Genomic DNA, 19,258 nt, shown 5'->3' with positions numbered 1-19,258 from the left:
TGATTTCACATCACATTCAATCAGTCAATATGAAGAAAAAACAAATTCCCTCTCAGACGAAAACAAATAACAATATTTCAAAAGCTTTCAACCTTGAGATTGACTTCAAAAGCTTGCATGTCTTCGAAATTGAAACCTGCATCCATTCAGGGGAATTTATTAACATAGTTCATAACATATACAAAACGCAATCATCTCACCAATAATATGGCATTAGTAAATTCTTTTCACAACAATCATCTCACCAATGCATCCTTTGCTTCTTCTCCAATTGCTTCCTTCATTAATACTGTCTTTCCCTCATCAAGGCTTTCTATGCTTTTATCTGTACAGTCATCTTTCAAAGAGCTCTGAAACAGGACAACCAGCACTAAATTATAAAAAAAATTTGATCGGCTAAAGTTTGATATATAACCAAGTGTTGCACTCTTTTATGGGTTTAGTTCTCTTTCTTATGCCCTTGCCTTTTACGGCTTTAACCAAACTTTAAGGTCTGAGCACTATCAATGGTTATATTCTTAAGATGAAATAAAGGCTTCGAAGTCTTTACAATTCATGTACCATTCAAAGGCGTTGCTTACAGATTTTCCCTTTCCACAATGCAAAACATCTGAAAGACTGAAACTTGTGTACAGTTTAAAAACAAAAGCCTAGTTACAGTGATGACTAACCTGACAGATGATTGGTTCTTTACCATTGCACTGATGATCATCAAATGCCTCCTTTTCACTATATTCAGCAGGAGCATCAGTTTCAGCTGCCACATTGTCTTTCAGTGCACTATCCAACTGGTCAACATTTAACTCAGGCTCACTCTGAATATGCACAACTCAACCCAATTAATATAAACCTCAGCAACTACAAACCAAGAGGGAATTAAAATTTTTAAAATGTAAGGAACTTATTTCGGACCCAACATGCCCCCTAAGAAGAAACATAAAAGAAAAGATATGGCGTAACAGTTATGATTTTAGAACAATCATCTCACCCGCGTATCCATTGCCTCTTCTTTCTCTTCTTTGATTTCTGATATCCCCTTATTAAGGGTTTCTTTGCATTGATTTGCATCATCATCTTTCAAAGATTTCTGCAACAGCACGACCAATATCAACTTATAGTAAAACAAGGCCGGAGCTCACTTATAGTTCAAGACCCCAAAAACTAACTCGAAGTGATAGACATAAATAACCTGACAAATCATTAGGTCTCCATTAGATGCTTCCTTTTCACCTGACTCGGCATTACCATCCTTTTCATCTCCCACATTGTCTTTAACAGCACCCGAAACAGCCTCACTAGCACCAGCATTTACCTCACTCTCACCCTGCACCATCACAACAGAACCAAATTCAATCAAACCGCAACAATTACCGCATTCAAATATCAAACATTACCCGAAAAAAATCTCTAATCACCCGTTCATCGCCCGGTTTTGCCAAATAAAAACTGAGCCTTTCGCCTTTGAGCACAACAATGGGCAGCCGGTCAAAATCCCACCCTAAAACCCTACACACAACCTGAGCAAAAGCCCTATGAGCTCTCTTCTTCTTCGTCTTGCTTATCGAAACCGCGTGGTGAACAAGCCCGACACAACCCTTGATCTTCTTCGTCTTCCCCAACCCACCACACACCAAGCAATGGAACTCACCACCATCCCAATTCCCCTCGTAATAACTCCTCAACCCACTCTCCTCCACAAACAAATTCAACAAAAACTTGTACTCCTCATTCTCCTTATCTCCAACCTTGCAATCCTCTTCTTCCTCCTCACTCTCGGACCCACTACCCGACCCGGCATTGCCCTTAAAGAATCCGCCGCAGGCCTCCAAGGCCCGGTTGTGTAGCCGAAGCGCGTGGTGCCTTAGCTGCTCTTCCGCCGACGCCGGAGCCAAATTGAGCTTGGCTGAAGTCACTGGCCACTCAGAGGTTGAGTCATCGTTCGAGGCCGGACGCGGGCATTCCCAACGCGGGTCGGGTTGCGAGGGCTTCTTGTTGCTGCTGGGCAATTCAATTTCGGTTCTTGTCTTCCTCTTGGTGGTGGGGCCTGCTGGAGGACGATGGCGGCGGCGGTGGTGGCGTTGTCGACGATGGAGGAGGCCATTGCTGGGGGAGGAAGATTTTAGGGTTAGGGTTTGAAAGGGGGTGATGAGATTGAAGAAGAAGAGAGCATGAAATTGAGACAAAAGAGATCGAGAGACTGAGAGAGAGGGGTTTCGTGGGGGGGGGGGGGGGTGTTTCACGATTGGGAGAGTCGTGGGGAGGGGGGGTGGAGAGACGGGCCGGGGTTTCATAACTGAGAGAGCTCGAGAGAATTTGTTTCATTTTTCTTTCGACACGATGTGGCTTGGCCTGGGTGGGAGGCACAATTAAACTTCCAACAAAGCAATCACACAACAGAAACCTAACAAACTGTTGTAAGAGTATCAAAATGTCAAAACATGGAGGGAAATCTGCCGCATACAGCAATTTGGCTCAAAATGTTGCCGCCTATATGTTCCCACTTTCACACAACAGAAAAGTATAACTTCTGTTGTCTAATTTCTACAGCTTGCACTAGGTTTATCTTGTGGAAGACATTCAATCAAGCTTCCTCAAAATTTGGCATCCAGTTTTCAATCACACAACGGAAAATATAAAGCATCGTTGTATCAAGTAGCACAAATTTCAGATTTCAAGAGGCAACCAAGGCTCCAAAGTGGAGGGAAATCTGCCGCTAATTTTTTTAAGACTCAGACGACAGACATTACTTAAGTCCGTTGTGTAATGTAGTTCTGATAAAAAAGTTATCACTTTGTTGGCATTCACACAACAGAATATAACAAGTACCGTTGTGCAATAAAGCTTACTTAAACACACAACGGATGATTTCTGTTCCGTTGTGTGATTAGTGTTGTGTGATTAACTTTTTGTAGTAGTGCGAATATCCAAGTAGGAGATGGCGCGACGAAAGGATAAGAGGGCTCTTTCGCTATGATCCGGTCCACTGGGCAGAAAGCCATCATCAAGGGGAGGAGGGAATCACCTAGAAAGGACTATTTTTGGGTCCGACATCTCTCCCAGGAAGTACAAGTAGATAAAACACTCGGGGTAGAGTGGAGCTCGATACCTCATGTTGCGACAAAGCCAGTTCCCCAAAAGGGAATCAACTGGAGGTTCCTTTGGAATATCACCGCGACGGAAGTGAGGGAAATAAATCTATAGCCAAAAGGCAAGGATCCAGAAGGGGCCACTAATGTTGGTATCAAATGGGCGCATTATGACTCTATAAAGGGAGCGATATAACGCACCCAATACAAGTTGCCCAAGGCCAACGCAAATACCATTGTAGAGAGCAGTGGCCAGAGAATTCTAGGGCCCAATAGGTTTGTTGGAAGAAGTGCAAAAGATAAATTTGCAAAGCCAGAATTCCAGGAATGCAATACCTCCTATATGGTCACGCTGGGTGCAGTAATAGTCGCGCCAAAATGGGTAAGATTTGTTGCGATGCCCCCGACCAGCCATATCCATTCTCAAAGGAAATTGAATGCCATCGAACTGACCATGCACATAGGGGTCAAAGTCAATGGGCAACCCCGTGATGGTAAGAACATCCAGCAAAGCTATGCTCATCTGCCCAAACCGAAATTCGAATGTATTGCTGGAGGTGTTCCAGAAGCAAAGAGCGACGGCTAGCGGTGCAGGGTTAGTATTATGGGGAAGACAGAAGCATAGATCGATGGTTTGTGTGATACCCATCGCATCCTATCTGGCCAAATCTCTCGCTCGGACCTCCTAATACCAAACAATTTCCTCAGGAATGATGGTAGGCCAGAAGCCCACTTTCCTCCTTGGTCCCCAACTGCTAAAATCATCGGGCACCTGCCGAAGAGCCACTATGGGACGGCTGATGGGAAGCCCATAATAGGCCATAGCATCATCTGGCAAATTATCGCGAGGTGTGGGACCCAGCCTCGCTTGACTATCACCTCCACCAAAGCCCATCAGTCGACTTCTCTCCTCTCTAATCTGACTTCTACATCAAACACTCATGTTAGTCCGCCAGGTGAATGCGGCTTTCTCAGTGATTTCATCTGCCTGATCGATAACGATGGTTTCTTGGATCCCATTTCTAGGTCGCAAGGAACACTTCTCCATTATATCTTGATTTATAGCTCAGATATTTTTGGAGATTAATTTATTAGCTGGGCCAATGAGTGGCTCTAGTTGATAATTAATGAATCATTATTCCATCTTGAGAATAGCATCTAAGGCGACAGTGAAGAGATGGCATTAAACCTTTCCCTATCACCACAGGGCCAGCATAGTGGCCTGATGTTTTTTTTTTTTTTTTAAATAAAACATGATTAAAACCGATGCGGTTTTAGATGCTAAAGTTGCAGCAAATATGGTGGTTTCACTTGGTCACACGTCATGATGTCGATAGCCATAATCCAATCATCCTCTTCGGCATAAGACTCGCGAAGGATTAAATGACAGCAAACAATTTGCTATTCTGCATCTTATTTTGGCAAGTATTGTAGGCCTTGATCTAGCCAGCGAAGCAGCTCCAACACCTACATTTGAGAAAATCAACAGAGAGCCAGCAAACAAAGTAGATACTTGTTGCTATACACATGACAAAGCTACCACCAAGGAAGAGAAGGATCCTCATTCGCGATCAAAAGCAGTCTCCTTCTCATGGGGGGCACTAAAGTTGGCAAAAAAAGCGTCAGTTCATGACAAAGGCAATTCAGATTGTGGCATTCAAGTTTTATGGCCTATTTAGAGGCCTATATGGAAACAGTCAAGTAATATCAGTCAAGCCAATACAAGTGGCTTTGGAGCTGTTATAAGAGCAGTGCTTATTCAAGACCTCTTCAGTCAAGACGAAGACCTTTGACTTCGAGGTCTGGGGGGCAATATTTGGACACAAAATGAGTATTTTGGCCTGACAAGGTGTATCTTGGAAAAATTGAGGCAATGTCAGTGGCTCAAGCTATATATTGTCGACAAGTTCGAAATATATTATTTAGAGGCTAAATAAAGCCTACTACGGAAGATTATGCGAGCTACAAGAAAAGGAAATGATGGAAGCATGGAAATGAAAAGTCAACTTTAGCACATTTTCCTACTTCGGCTAGGAGAAACCGAGCTAAACAAGGAAGGAGGGGCGGCAGACTAACCAAACGAAATCTACATGGGATAAAACTTGCTAGATTAATTCTAGACATCCCAAGGATCATTTCTTATGAAGAGTGCCAGAGCTAGTTTCGAGTGGAAAACCTTTAAACAATCAGTCCAATTTTCTGCAGAAACAAAACTGGAAAACTGGACCTATAAGGAGTTCAGCAGCGTTTCCGGCCCAATCACATGGAATTAAGCTCTGAAATTTGGATAGAATAATCTACACTCGAAGGCTCATTCTGAATTATTGATGGAGATATAATTGAAGGAATAAAGGAGCCTAAAGTGATTCAAAATCACTCCAAAACTCATCATTTTCTATCTCCAATTAGTGCTCCACTATCCCAATTAGTGCTCCACTATCTCCAATTAGTGCTCCACTATCATTTGTTTAAGGCCAACCACTTTGGCATGGTAGCCTATAAATAAAGGTTACAATGAAACACTTGAACAAACAATTCATCAGCAACAATCTCTAAGATTATCCAAGCCTCTCTAGAGCAACCTCTCTCCTTCTCTTACCGGTAATCACACTCTAGTCCTAGTCTTTTCAGGAGTCGATTGTCAATGCTACCAAACCTTCCAGTCAAGCTAAAGTCACGCTTTAGCAAGTTCTCCTCACTTCCCAGTGGTTCTCGATCTGCTTGATCTACAACATTGAGTATCGATTGTGATTTTGAAGAAGCTCAGCAAAAGTCCTCGCCACGAGGCACAAAGAATCCCACAACGAGATTGGTGCTCTCCTCGTCCACAATCGCTTGAAAGAAGTCAGGTCAAGGGAGACCCCCAACGACCGCACCCCAACGGTGCTGGCACGCCCGCTCAAGAAAAAAGACTGTTGACCAGCTCAAGAAAAACTGAAGACAAATAGTACACTACAGGAAAATGGGTCATTCACGACGCAAGATTTAGATGCATTAGATGCACGCCGTAAATCTTACAATTTTTTGAAGAAAATTACAGCATGTTTGTAAAAAACGCTGTAAAACTGTAATTTCATTGAAATTTACGGCGTTTTCTTGTTGCACGTTGTGATTTCATGGCATAAAAAATTGTCTCATTTATAAGATTGGCCCGTTACAAGAATCACAAACTCACCTCGTCTCTCTCTCACTCACCTCATCTCTCAAAACGCAGCAACCTCCTCCGACTTCCCATTGCTCCGGCCTCCTCCGCTCTCCCATTGCTGCGGCCATAGAAGGTACTTTCTTCTCTCCCATCCACAACTCTTATGTGATTGTTAGCTTCGAAGCTGTGATTTTACATATTCGGTGTTCGATTGTGGTTTTCTACAAGTAATTGCGGTTTGATTCTTGAAGTTTTCTTATCGTTATTTCGTCGAACACTTGGTGTGCGTTCCTGATTTTCGCTCAGCTCGACTATTTCTCTTTTGATTTTCTTCGTCAAGTGTAAGGGTTTACTTCTTCTATGCATTTCTGGATTTTGTTCTATGATCTTCTATGATTTTGTTCGATAGGTCATGCTGTTTTCCTCTCAATTTGTTTAAGTTCTTTGTTAGGAACCTAAGTGTTAGAATTCTCATTTCCTAGTTACTTATTATTACTCAGGACACCCATGGCACTTGTTTTGACACCCAAACGAGTTTATCCTCCAGCTGTACTACCTGTACCCTCTCCAGCTATCCTGCTTTAGCCTTTAAGTATTGTAATGACTGCCATATTTGGATATCAATGAAAAACCATCTTTTATTGTCTTATTTTCTTTAACTTTCCTTTAATTCATTCCCTTTGTGATGTCATTCCATGGCTTCGATCCCGGGGATCGTAACAACTGGTATCAGAGCCCGCACTTGGGGCCTTTCCCGGCGAGTCCGGCTGCTTACGGCGGTGGGATTTCCGGCAGGTATTACAGCTCTCCTTATCATTCTTACGGTAGCTCTACCCATGAGTCTACCCAATTTTCATCGCAACCAAACCCCTACCCACCATTACAACTCAACCCTTCTGCAACCATCATCAATGGCCACTTACTCCCTCATCAATTTCCGTGTGTTCCTCAGACTCACTCACAGTTCTTCCCTCCTCCATATTTGCAACCGATTCATCCCATTGCTCAACAGCCGCTCACCATCACTCCTCGAAGTCCATCAATCCCTCATTCTAACCCAAATCCATGGATATATCCTCCAATTTCACAAAGCCTATGTTATGAGCCTCATTCTCAGTCCGTCTCCACCAAATCCATGACTACAACACCTATTTACCATTCTCCTCCTCCACCTCTCGCTTGTGAGCAACCACATACAATTGCAGATCCAAAACCACTCTGTCCCATACCCGAGTATGATCGAATTTCTCTTGAAACTGACAGGGTACATAATTGGGAGCTCCCAATTGTTGATTCTGGCTGTTACTCTTTCACACCAGAGCCTATGGCCAAGCTTAAGGGGGTTGAGAAACCACAATCGCCACCACGAGGTTCCGGCGAATTGCAAGTTGACAAAGATCACACAGATGCTAAGCTGCGTGAGATGCAAAAATCTTTTAAGAGTTCGATGGATACCTTCATGTCTGAATTCAGGGAGGAGCTGCGGTTGTTAAGGGTTTCGTCGCAATCTCCGGTAATCCAAGTTGATAACACACCGAAGTTTGGGTCACAACTGGATCCTACGATTGCTACGTCTCTTACAGCGTCGGGGAAGCCATTATCGTCAACTACCACTACAGCTGGAGGTAGTATTCAAATCTCGGAACCAGATTTTAATCTATCACCTCATGAAGCAATATTGGAATTGAATAATGATGTATCTGTTGTGGTGGTATCTGGAAGTAGTAGTGAAGATAATATTGATGTTGGTATGACTGAAAAACTTGTGTTAAATGTTGATAAAAATATTGTTGGAAGTGCTACTGGAGTGAAATTGTCTGATAGTCACGGTAGTGATGTTGCCAACAGTATAGTGTGGAGGAATGATGCTCAAACTCAACATACTAGCTTTAGAAATGGGTCTTCTGCAGGGTATGGAGAATTGGGATCTCATAATCATAATTTAGTTGGAAGTCTAAGAGTTGATTTCCATGAGAGAGATGAAAAAGAACTGGAAGATGAAGATGGTGAAGATGATAATGAGGATGAAGGGGAAAATGATGGTGCAGAGAGTTATGGAGACGGTTCTTTGAGTTATAGTGATGATTCTCAGAGTGTTGATGGGCAGATTGTGACAGATTCAAATGAAGAAGTGGTTATTGATGAAGAAGGAAGCAGACTACGCATTAAAAAAGAGGCATTGCTTGGAGACTCTGAGTTTATTCATGACAAAGACCACATGCTTGAAGATCATAAGCAAAGTATAATTGTGACTGATTTTCCCCAATTATTGTGGGATGAGGGAAACGTTTCTCAGGTAATGATTCTCAATCCTAAATTGGAAGCCACTTTGTTGAATCGAAACTTGGTTGAATCATTTGCGACAATAGCGGTGTCAATGCTTGATTTCTCTAAGCATGCAAGCAAACACAAGACCATTGATTTTGAGCAGTTCATATTGTATCATTTTGGTATAAGTGAATTAATGGCAACTCTTGAGGTAGCAAACTTACAAGCTTGTCTACCTAACTGGAAAGTTAGAGTAAAATTTTCAACTTCAAGTCACAAAGGAAATTTTGAATATGACCTGCATATTACAAACTTGATTGAGAGCATGAGAATAAAATTTGTTCACATGCATGAGAAGCAAAGTGGAACCAAATCATCAGCCCTGCATTGTTTTGGTTTCATTAATTCAATTAGCAATATCGGTATTCAGACCATTGTGCCATCAACTAGTCATGCCTGGGATTTTCAAACTCATCAACTTGGGTCACCCTTGCCTACTTCTGGTCATTTTGAGGTGATAAATTTTGCAAAAGGGCTTCTTGCTTTCCAGATCTATTTTTCAATTGGTACCATTGGTTCCAAGATGACAGTCATTGCTTCCATAGGTGAGATCTGCAATCAAATACTACAACCTCAAATGTGCAATTCTATATTTGCAGCAAATTCTACCAAACTGAGCCCATTTGTGCTTGTTATTCTGGACATTGAGCTACACAATCAAGAGAGTTTGTCTAGACCATTATTTGGTGCTAATCCGCTTCTATGTTCTTTGGATAGTGATGATTTCCGGTCTGCAGTGTTCAATTTTTTTCATCACTGGCTTTGCATTGTTCTTGTCCAAGCATTTGCAAAATCAGAAGGCTTGTTGAATCATGATCTAGAGGCTCCAGGACCTCATGAATGGTTGGCAGGAGCTATTGAAATTGGAAATCCTTATGCTTTGATTTTGGCTCAGAAAATGGGAGAAAAAGTTTATGTGGCCAGTGCAAGATTTGGGAAACTTCTGCCAGACCCATTTATTCCCAGCAAACTATTCTATACTGATGAAGATATTGCAAAGACTTTCCCGTGCAATTGTGAGGTGATTATTGAGGGATCCCATCTCCCATCATCTCATGATTGCAAACACTTGCCTTTTGATGCTCTGCTTCTTCTCGTACCGAGGTTGCCGGGTTCTCATATACCATTTTGTTTGTCTTCCAAAGTTGTTCAGTGCATTACTGCTGTGATTGCCTGTGTTGTGTTTCTAACTGCAGCTTATGTCCGCTACAAATTACGTGTTTGTTGTTGCACAGAAAAAGATTTAAAGCCTGCAAAGAATGGCCGCAGTGGTTCTCTTTTCCAGATATATATTGGCAAGATTCTTCATGTTGCTTCCATACTGGTAATCAATGATGAACTTGTTCAAATTAACAGAGTAGCGAACATTTGTCTTGAGCACTGCATAGTTTTTCTTGAGAAAAAAGGTGTCAAGAATGTGCACAAATGGGGTTGGTACAAACTCCGAATTGTAGCAAATGCTATAATGGGAGTTGATTACTTTTTTCAAGCTGCAACTTTGAAAGAATTCAGACAAGAGGATGTAGGAAATGGTATTCCACTAGTCTTCGCACCTAGTATACAAGACAATGAAGAAGATGGTGGACTTATTGTAAATGATGAGGATGTGAGAGCTGGTGTTGTTTTACATGATGATGGAATAATGATTGTGGAAGATGATATTACTGATGGGGACAAGGAACCTACTATTCCATTGCTTTGGAATATGTTTGTTCATTTGCAGCTGCCTCTTTTGGTCAAGAAAGCAACATTAGCTGATGAAACATGCAAAATTCAAGAAACTATGGATGGCTCCATTAATGCTAATTCTCCTCCAATATTTTCAGGCTTTCATGATCAAGCTCTGATCATGATTTTGTACTCCTTGCAGTTGATTAGAGCCTGGCACAAAAGCAGGGGTTACTTGCCATTTGAAGACTCCAATTATCCAACAATGCTTTGGTTCAGTTACATTTTCCTTGGCCTTGGAGTTACTCTGTGTTCAGGACATATTGCTGCAGACACTGCAAATGGTTATGGGTTTCAAATGATATCTTGCAAAGGTGCCCAGATTTTGATTCAGAACATGAAACTTGAGGACAAGTTTGTTTAAAGGGAGATGGATTGTTAGGAACCTAAGTGTTAGAATTCTCATTTCCTAGTTACTTATTATTACTCAGGACACCCATGGCACTTGTTTTGACACCCAAACGAGTTTATCCTCCAGCTGTACTACCTGTACCCTCTCCAGCTATCCTGCTTTAGCCTTTAAGTATTGTAATGACTGCCATATTTGGATATCAATGAAAAACCATCTTTTATCGTCTTATTTTCTTTAACTTTCATTTAATTCATTCCCTTTGTGATGTCATTCCATGGCTTCGATCCCGGGGATCGTAACATTCTTCTTGATACATTCCTATTTGTGCTTCTGCAAATAATAGCTAGTCTCCCTGTGTGTGTGTATATATATATATATATATAGGATTGATTGTTTGAACCTTTTGAAATGCACAAAATCCAAATCAGCTCATCTTCATGGGGTTCAGATCTTGCTGGCCACTTTTTCACACCTTCAGTAAAGCTGATTTATTAGGAGGACTGGAGGAGATCATAATACTTAACCTTTCTTCATTGTTGCATAACACTTCCTAGTTCTAATTTTCATATTTATTAACTGAATCAACTCATGAATAGCCAAAAGAAGAAAATTGAAACTTTGCTGTAAGTTTGGACCTTTGTCTTGAGTTGAAATTGTCATCACATTGGATATAATGTAATGTTAAGCAATATTCAGTAAGCTTCAAACCCTTTTAGTGAGTTTTTGGACAATTTTGTATGCCGGGTGGTATGTGGGTTTGATACGTGGATCCAAAAGTGTTTTGGAATTTGGTATTTTCTTTTGATAGGAGGGCAATGAATATATGGATATAGTGTATATATAGAGTGAATTAGTTTAACTGACATAACTCCTTAGTCTTCTTACATGATTTGCTATCACTTTTCAGTATTTCTCATGGAGCTATATGGTGGCAGGTACATTGTGCTTCCTCCCACGAATACCAAAGAGATAGCATTGTTCTTTGTCATTTAGCTTTCAAAAAAAAAAAAACAAAGTTGCAGCATTATATAAAATGAATTGGGTCAATTAATGCTACTGGAAACAATAGCATTATATAAAATGAATTGGGTCAAATATTTGCTTCAGTACCAGATTTGCTTTACTACATCATGTCCTTACTCTGTACCTGTACTTGACTCCAGGGGCTGGTTTATGGTATTCAAGGTCAGGAAATTTGTAGAATGAATTTAGATCCTTATGTCTGCAGAGAGGTAATTCCTTGGCACGGCATGGCTTTTGATTCCAATTATTTCTTTTCATGGATTGACAGATATAATTACGTTTTAGGGGCATGACTTTTGTTAGATAGAGAGATTGAAATAATACTGAGCATCTAAATTTTAAACGTTGGTTGATATTATGTAACTATAGATGAGTTTGTTCTTGTGCTATTGCAGAGGTAGAAGTGATTCTATTGCCTGTACAATTTTGAATCTTGTAGGACAATAACATTCTTGGTCCAACTTTATCAGTGGCTGACTTGCTTGCTAAGGAGAGTATCAATCAGTCTAATGTCTCTGCACTCTTTATAGATCTCCTGCTTTGGTGACTGAGGCATTATTAGATGATATTGGTGTTCCAAGGCCTAGGAAATTTAGAATTGGCCAGGTTTTCTGATAGAGAGATTTTGTGGGATTGTAGCTCTTTGAAGGAGAATAATGGCTTCAAGGCTGGTGTTGGCTGTCACTTTTGTGCTTGATCTTATTGCCTTTGCTCTTGCTGTGGCTGCTGAGCAGAGGAGGTCTACTGTAAGTCCCTTTTATCACTCTCTATTATTCTCACATGGTTGTTGATTCAGAGCTGTTTTTCTTTTTAGAATTAGGGGTTGGATTCATTTGGGTGCTCTTGCTTCATTTTTGTACGTTGGGTTTTATTGAAGCTTGATGCTAGTTTATGAAGAGGAGTTGTTTCTTTGTTTGTTGCAGAGGGTTTTGTGGGTTTTTGAGATTTTTGAGAGAGAGAGAGAGAGAGAGAGAGAGAGAGATTGTGTGGTGGTTTTGGCATTTACACATAAATAATAAGAGGGTATGATTTGAATCTGGGTTATTTTCAAACTACAAGTCCAATATGGTCAACTTTAGGATAAAGATGAAACTTGGAAATTGGGTTATCTAGATGAAGGGATATTTGCTATCCTTCTGGTATTTAGTTTACAACAAGTTATTTCAAAATTTCAATGACTAAACTTAGAAATTGTGGTTTTGTTTACTTTCAATTGATGTTAACAGGAAATCAGAGTAAACATGCTCTATTCATTGTTCTTTGTCTGACAGACTGAAGCTATCACTGGAATTCCCTCTTTTTTTAAAAAAATTTATTTATGCAGTGCAAAATTCTCCTCGGTGTTGTTAGACCAAAGTTTTCACTTCTTTGAGAATAAATCCCCTCACTTTGTTCTATAATCATTTGAGCATTGGTTTTGTTTAGCTTTCATGTGAAGTCCTACAAGTATCATATTTGAAGTTGCTACCATTTATTAGTATGATGTGTAAATATTAGTTTTGGACCAATGCAGATACAATATTCTTTTGTTTGGCCAGCATTCTTTTTCTATTTGTATACTTTATGAAGTGTAAGTTATATGATTGTTTCCTCCTTGCAGGTAAGCAATGCAGGCGAAAGCAAATCAAGAACATTACCGACAAAATGTTTGATCATTTCAAAAACAAGATAGGAAGAGCATATATTAAATTTGAGGATGGGCAAGTTTTAGACCTCTTTTTCGTTCTTGCCTCTCATTTCATTTTGAAGGCCTTTTTTGTTATGGCTTGAAGAATAGTTTATCAACATTGGATTAATTTGAGTTGTTGAATACAATGGAAAATTTTATAAAATGCACATTTTCTTTGTCTACTTAACTTTTGGGTGCTTAAGTTAATGTACTGTGGAAATGTAAAGAAAAGGTAACATAATAGCTCATTGAAATGGGAAAAATATCCAGGAAAAACAAACAAATTTACGGCACGCATTTGTCCATCTACGGCGTGCATAAATGTTGATTTACGACGTGCAAAATGTAAACTTACGGCGTGCATGTGTTGATTTACGACGTGCGCAAAATTACGGCGTGCATAAGTGTTGATTACGACGTGCACTGGGGTTGTCAGTTTAACATTTTCAAATTGGTGGGAAGAGATTCACGACGTGCTTTTGGGTTCATTTACGGCGTGCTTTTTGCGCGCCGTGAAATTCAAAAATTGAACTCGATTTCACGACGCGGTCTATAAGGGCGCGTTTTTGCACAGCTTTGCGCGTCGTAAATTGTAATTTAGGGCGTGCTTTGCACGTCGTGAAAGACATATTTTCCTGTAGTGGTAGCAGAAACCTTCGATAGCAGCAGTAGCAGAGGTTACCTTCATCTGGTCTCCATCTCGAAGCATTAGTAGAGCTAACCTTCAATATTACCTCGATCTTCAAGTAGTATAAGAACTGGACGAGTACAAGTGCAGTAGTAGAACTGGACGTGTACGACTGCAGTAGCAGAATTGAACGAGTACGAGTGCAGTAGCATAACTGAACGAGTATAAGTGCAGCGAGTGCAGTAACAGAACTGGACGAGCATGAGTGTAGTAGCAGAACTGGACGAGTATGAGTGCAGTAGCAGGATTGGGCGATGACGAATGCAGTAGCAGAACACGAGTATGAGGCCAGTAACAGAACTAGACGGAGTATGAGTGCAGCGAGTGCAGTAGCAGAATTGGACACGAGTACAAGTGCAGTAGCAGAACTTGACGAGTATGAGTGCAGTAGCATGATTGGACGAGTGCAATAGTAGGATCAGGCGATGAGATGAGAGTACTACGAGAGTAAGGTCTGAGATTCTTTCTCTTAGCAACGTGTAAAAGAAAGTTTTTTTTTTTTTTTTTTGCTTTTGAGAAATAACATAAATGAATTATTCTCAGAAAAAAAAAAAAAAGTAATATAAACAGATTATTCTCAGGAAAAAAAAGTAACATAAAGGGATTATTCTTAGAAAAAGAAAAAAAAAGTAATATAAAGGGATTAGAAGTGAAAATGAGTAGTTAAGGGTAAAAAAGTAAATTAACTCATGACATGTGGCAAGTGGAGAGCAGATTGTCCTTATTTGTAAGATTTAATCCTTATAATGTCCTTATTTGTAAGATTTAATCCTTATAAAGGCATTACAAGTCAAAATAAGTAGTTAATGGTAAAAAAAGTAAATTAACTCATGACATGTGGCAAATGGAGAGCATATTGTCCTTAAGTGTAAACTTTTGTCCTTAAATGTTCAAGTTTTTTGTGTTTTGAAATCCTATCAAGGGGGTATATGTAGTTCGCTATAAAAACTATTGATAGAGAAAATTTTGTTCAACTATCTTGGTCTCTTGGATGACTACCATTCTACAAACATGACTATAATGACACTTGGGAATATCTTCGGTTGTGAAAGGGCTCAATGAAATGAACAACAGCATTCAAGCCCAAAAAACAAAGCAAGGAGAGAGTTCACTATAAATTATTCCCTTACTGATGTACAACTTTCTTCCAGATTATCTATCCATCGACGATCTTTCAATCAGCAATCCTTTAAATCAAACTTACGTAGCTGGGCTTAATCAGTTTGTTATTAATCAAGCCAGCCTAAGCAATAATAATACATAATTTGATTACGATCCTTCAGGGGCAACCGGCTGGGGCAAATCCAATCTTTCCACCGGCGACGTCATACACCACCTGCAACCGTTTCTGTTGAACATTCCCAAATATGGCAATGTCGCTGTCATCACTATTCCCAGCGAACGCCAAGCACACCTGTGAAGCACTGGCCACGTAAAATATGCCTGTCGCATCCAAATCCAACGTCAATCCACCGCTGAAAGCGAACGCTATTTTGGGATAAGACACCTTGCTGCTCCCGCTCAGGTCGTAGCACGTGTCCAGTATCGAAAGCGCCTCAGCTTGCGGGTAGCTTTTCATTCCTCGCTTAAAAGCATCCCTCAAAGCATTGTACGCCGTTGCCGGAAGCCGCGTTATCATCGTCCCTGTGTCAATGATGGTCCCTGAGGACGAAAAAACCAAAGCGGGAATCGATACCCGACGTCCGCCGACGTTGATTCCAATGACATCCAGGCCGTAAAAGGACCCGCCTAAGTACCCGCGTCCAGATACAATGGAGAGCGGCATGAACTTGACGGCTTTGGAGGGTCCGCCGCCTTTTCCGAAGCTGAGGTAACCGGTGGCGCAAGAAGTTGAGGGTAGGCAGTAGGAGAAGAAGCGGCCGTACTTTTTGGCGCTCTGTTCGACAAGGGAGATTTTGTTGGGGCCCAGGCCCAATAACCCGCCAGACCCGCCAAAAAGGCCTTGATTGTTTTGGCCACAGCCGAAGAGAAACCCATCGAAATAGTCCGTTGACGTTAGTGTCAACCTTTCTTTAGCAAAGAATCCCACGGAGAAGGACTTATCTCTGTATTGTATGTCGTATACGCAAGTTGATGTGCCGTTTCTGCAATAAGGTCTGGTACCTACATCGATGATCGATCACAAATCAGTTATATGCATGATATGAAGGGCCGAGACTCGCCCCGTGAGGACCGTAAAATGAGAATTTCATGAGGACTTTTAAATCAACAGTTAGATGATAAGTGTGATGTACAATTAATATTCAAATAAAATTTTAACCACTTATCCAACCGTTGATTTGAAAATCCTCACTAGAGCCTCTCCCTGATATGAAGACTAAAAATTTCATGTGGCTGTGTTGTACGTTACCTGTGGCTGATATGAGTTGAGAGCAGAATGGCGAATTACAGGAAATGTTGGTATACGATTTGGAGAGGGATGGGTCAAAGATGGGCTCCTTCTGTTTGTAACATGACCTGACACAAGGTTGACACTGAGTCCAAGTGAGGTCGCTCCCGGTGTCAAATATGAGCGAGAGTTGTTTTGCGGGTGAGCCCAAGCCCACGGTCACAATGTAGTTTCCCGAGCCCACTACGCTGCCGGACTTGGCGGGGATGGATGCGTCGGTTTGCCTTAGGTTGTCACCCATCCGGGAGTGGATTGAGGTGACTCGGGCTTGGTCCTGCTGGAGGATCTGAGTGTGAGTTGGAGTTGTGGTCTTGTATTGGTTAGGCTGGGACATCTTAGAGCATGGACCATGCCTGTGTACCACTTTAAGTGTTGCCTTCTTCTTATCATGACCTGGTGATGAAACCAGATTATTTCCCTTTCATATATGCACTAATTATATATGACATGCGTTACGTTGTGGTTAATCTTTAATAATGATAATATAAATAGAATATTAGAATTTGGTAATATGGGTATAGTAGCTGATCGAGCTAGCTAGGCAATAGCATGATTGATTAGTGGCATGTCTGCTGGCAATTTGTGTCGTACCTGCTTATATATGGGGCCAGTGGTCACCAAATGACCAAAACAACTAAACAAATTGATGAATATAAGCTTCCAAAAAGAAATCATTATGTAACTTTCCCAAGTGGGAATTCAAGGAACTCTAAACTCACATGCATGTCTTTATCTCATCCTTTTGTGCTTCGATCTCTTTCTCTACTCTGTAGTTGGGCAATCGTAGTCGAATTCAGTTATATGATTGTGTCAAATTAAGTTTCATTAAGGATCGTGGTTATGTTTAGCTCATCGATCAGTTATCACACACACTTTCTGGAGAAAAAAAACTTTCAACTCTTTCATAGACAAGAATAGTTTACTGCAATAAATCAGGTTGTGGGAAATTCTAGTGTAGTGGTGGGTATCTCATACCCACATTTACAAAAGTGAGAACAAATTTTGTTGTCAAAGTTGTAATTTGCGTCCTACTTTGTGTAATCTTAGTTCTAATAATGGCAATTACACCTCTTACGACATTTTTACAAGCTTTTGAACAAATTCGTTGTCAATGTTGTAATTTTTGTTTAACTATATGTAAATAGTGTAAATGAATATGGTAACTTTTGTTCTCAATGTTGTAATTTTGGTTCAAATACTTGTAAATTTTTGTTCAAATAGTTATAAATGAGGGTATCTCATACTTACCAGTACACTAGCTTGTCTCATCAGGTTGTTATTTTTCTTTGATGAAAATGGACGCCAAGGAGCAGACAAAAGAAGAAGATCATGGCAGTATATCCAAAAAACATTAAAAGAATTTCGCAGCAAGAAGAAGAACTATCCAATAAATTAAGTTATTAAGACATCCAAATACCTATATATATATATATATATATATATATTAGCAAGCATGTCAGAAACACAGTATTTCTGTCGCTAATTATGACTCGGTAAATCAATCCATCCTAGTTCTTTGCATTGGATTAATAAACACTATCTTCTACATCGTACAAACCGTATGCAAAGAGTGACAAGGTGAATTTAGTTACTATCACTGATGAGTAATCTTATTTTAATCAGTTTAGTTACTATCACTTTTATACCGTGTTTAAAGCTATCTCCCTTGCCAAAAACTTGATTGCTTATTAGTTCCTAAGTTTATAAACTGTTTATCAAGAGGTATGTACTAGTATTGACCCTTTCATCGATCAGAGAGAGAGAGCACCTCTGGTGGAGGGGCTGCAGGTCGATGCTGGTAGTAGAGAGCTGAGTTGAACATCTGTCTGATGAGTACTCAAAGCGAAGCCCTTGTCCAAAGAAGACAGAATATTAAGGCATACAAATACACAAAAGGAAATCAAGTACTTGTTGGCGAGGAAGGAGCAGCCAGAATGAACACTGGGAGTTGCCATGGTAGTCATATTCCGGCCTTCACTCAGTATGATAGTTGCTGTCTAACTCCTGCAAGAAGCAAGCACGCTCTTATAGCCTTTATTATAAGCTCATTGGACATGTATGTTAGGTTCTCAGTTCTTACACGTCACCCATTACATTACACCAAAAATTATGCACCTTCCATAACATTATCAAAATGCAAAAAACGACCCCACCCATCGATTCAGCTATTGATTAATTCGATATTAGACAAAAATGTAACTGTATAGCAATTAGCAACTGATTGCGTGAGAAATTTAGTATAGAAATTTTTTTTTTTTTTTTTTTACTTTTACTATTTAAATTTTGAGGAGTGCACACTGATTTAACGAGATTCGAAAAAATTATGCCTACATTACAACCTGCTCGATCTCATAATACATTTTATCAAATGAAATGAAATATTAATATTTGAAGATTTTTGGTGAAAGAATTGTTCAACAAAATACATCATGATTAGAAATGATGATAGAATGACAATTCAAAGTTCACAGAAATAAAAATTATCAGGGCCCATCAGCCCACCAATTACCAAATACGTTGTTGTCAAAGATCGACGAATTTTTGGGTTTTCCTTTTAACACTTGAAACTTGCAAGGGAAGCAAATCAATTATTGGAATTGAGTTAATTATTCCGCACTTGGGTTTCAGTGGAGACGTGCTGGAACGGAGAGGGATGGAAATCATGGAATCAGGGTCAAATCTCTAATGCCTTTACTGCTCAAATTAAAAGTGATGTTACTTTTTGGCTCCAATAAAACATTAGATTTCAACTGGTTACCCATCAACGGATCAACCCAATTCCACCAGCCCACTAGTCACAACAAAAGTGCTCAACAGGTCAAGGTCCAC

The 19,258-nt window shown here is 40.2% G+C and overlaps 3 protein-coding genes and 1 long non-coding RNA gene across 6 annotated transcripts; 2 read left to right on the top strand and 2 right to left on the bottom strand.

Annotated features, from left to right (window-relative positions):
* Positions 1-52: 52 nt before the first annotated feature.
* Positions 53-3,981, bottom strand: LOC112168890. The gene is made up of 7 exons (XM_040507282.1): positions 3,779-3,981; positions 1,416-2,103; positions 1,190-1,324; positions 989-1,087; positions 672-815; positions 246-350; positions 53-136 (listed from the first exon to the last, which is right to left on the bottom strand). The coding sequence occupies exons 1-7, from the start codon at positions 3,979-3,981 to the stop codon at positions 53-55; spliced, it is 1,458 nt and encodes a 485-aa protein (XP_040363216.1).
* Positions 3,982-6,680: 2,699 nt separating this feature from the next.
* On the top strand, positions 6,681-10,867 carry LOC121050457. Its single transcript, XM_040510440.1, has 2 exons — positions 6,681-7,026; positions 7,495-10,867. The coding sequence occupies exons 1-2, from the start codon at positions 6,917-6,919 to the stop codon at positions 10,649-10,651; spliced, it is 3,267 nt and encodes a 1,088-aa protein (XP_040366374.1). The 5' UTR covers positions 6,681-6,916; the 3' UTR covers positions 10,652-10,867.
* Positions 10,868-11,733: 866 nt separating this feature from the next.
* Positions 11,734-13,513, top strand: LOC121051118. Of its 2 annotated transcripts, none has more exons than XR_005805208.1 (3): positions 11,734-11,871; positions 12,102-12,408; positions 13,263-13,513. It is a non-coding gene; the product is annotated as an uncharacterized LOC121051118 (long non-coding RNA). The 2 variants fall into 2 exon arrangements; XR_005805207.1 differs by having other exon boundaries at positions 12,058-12,408.
* A 1,582-nt stretch (positions 13,514-15,095) lies between these two features.
* On the bottom strand, positions 15,096-18,448 carry LOC112186271 (aspartyl protease family protein At5g10770). Of its 2 annotated transcripts, XM_040513102.1 has the most exons (4): positions 18,198-18,448; positions 17,149-17,196; positions 16,391-16,822; positions 15,096-16,143 (listed from the first exon to the last, which is right to left on the bottom strand). In XM_040513102.1, exons 3-4 carry the CDS (start codon positions 16,761-16,763, stop codon positions 15,299-15,301), a joined length of 1,218 nt encoding a protein of 405 aa, XP_040369036.1. In that variant the 5' UTR covers positions 16,764-16,822; positions 17,149-17,196; positions 18,198-18,448; the 3' UTR covers positions 15,096-15,298. The 2 variants fall into 2 exon arrangements, with proteins under 2 accessions (XP_040369036.1, XP_024180397.1); XM_024324629.2 differs by lacking the exon at positions 17,149-17,196 and having other exon boundaries at positions 18,198-18,447.
* Between the last annotated feature and the right edge of the window lie 810 nt (positions 18,449-19,258).

This window comes from Rosa chinensis, chromosome 1 (assembly GCF_002994745.2).
Source record: "Rosa chinensis cultivar Old Blush chromosome 1, RchiOBHm-V2, whole genome shotgun sequence".
Lineage (NCBI taxonomy): Eukaryota > Viridiplantae > Streptophyta > Magnoliopsida > Rosales > Rosaceae > Rosa > Rosa chinensis.
Note: the sequence above shows the minus strand (reverse complement) of the source record. Positions and strands in the feature narration are given on the sequence as shown.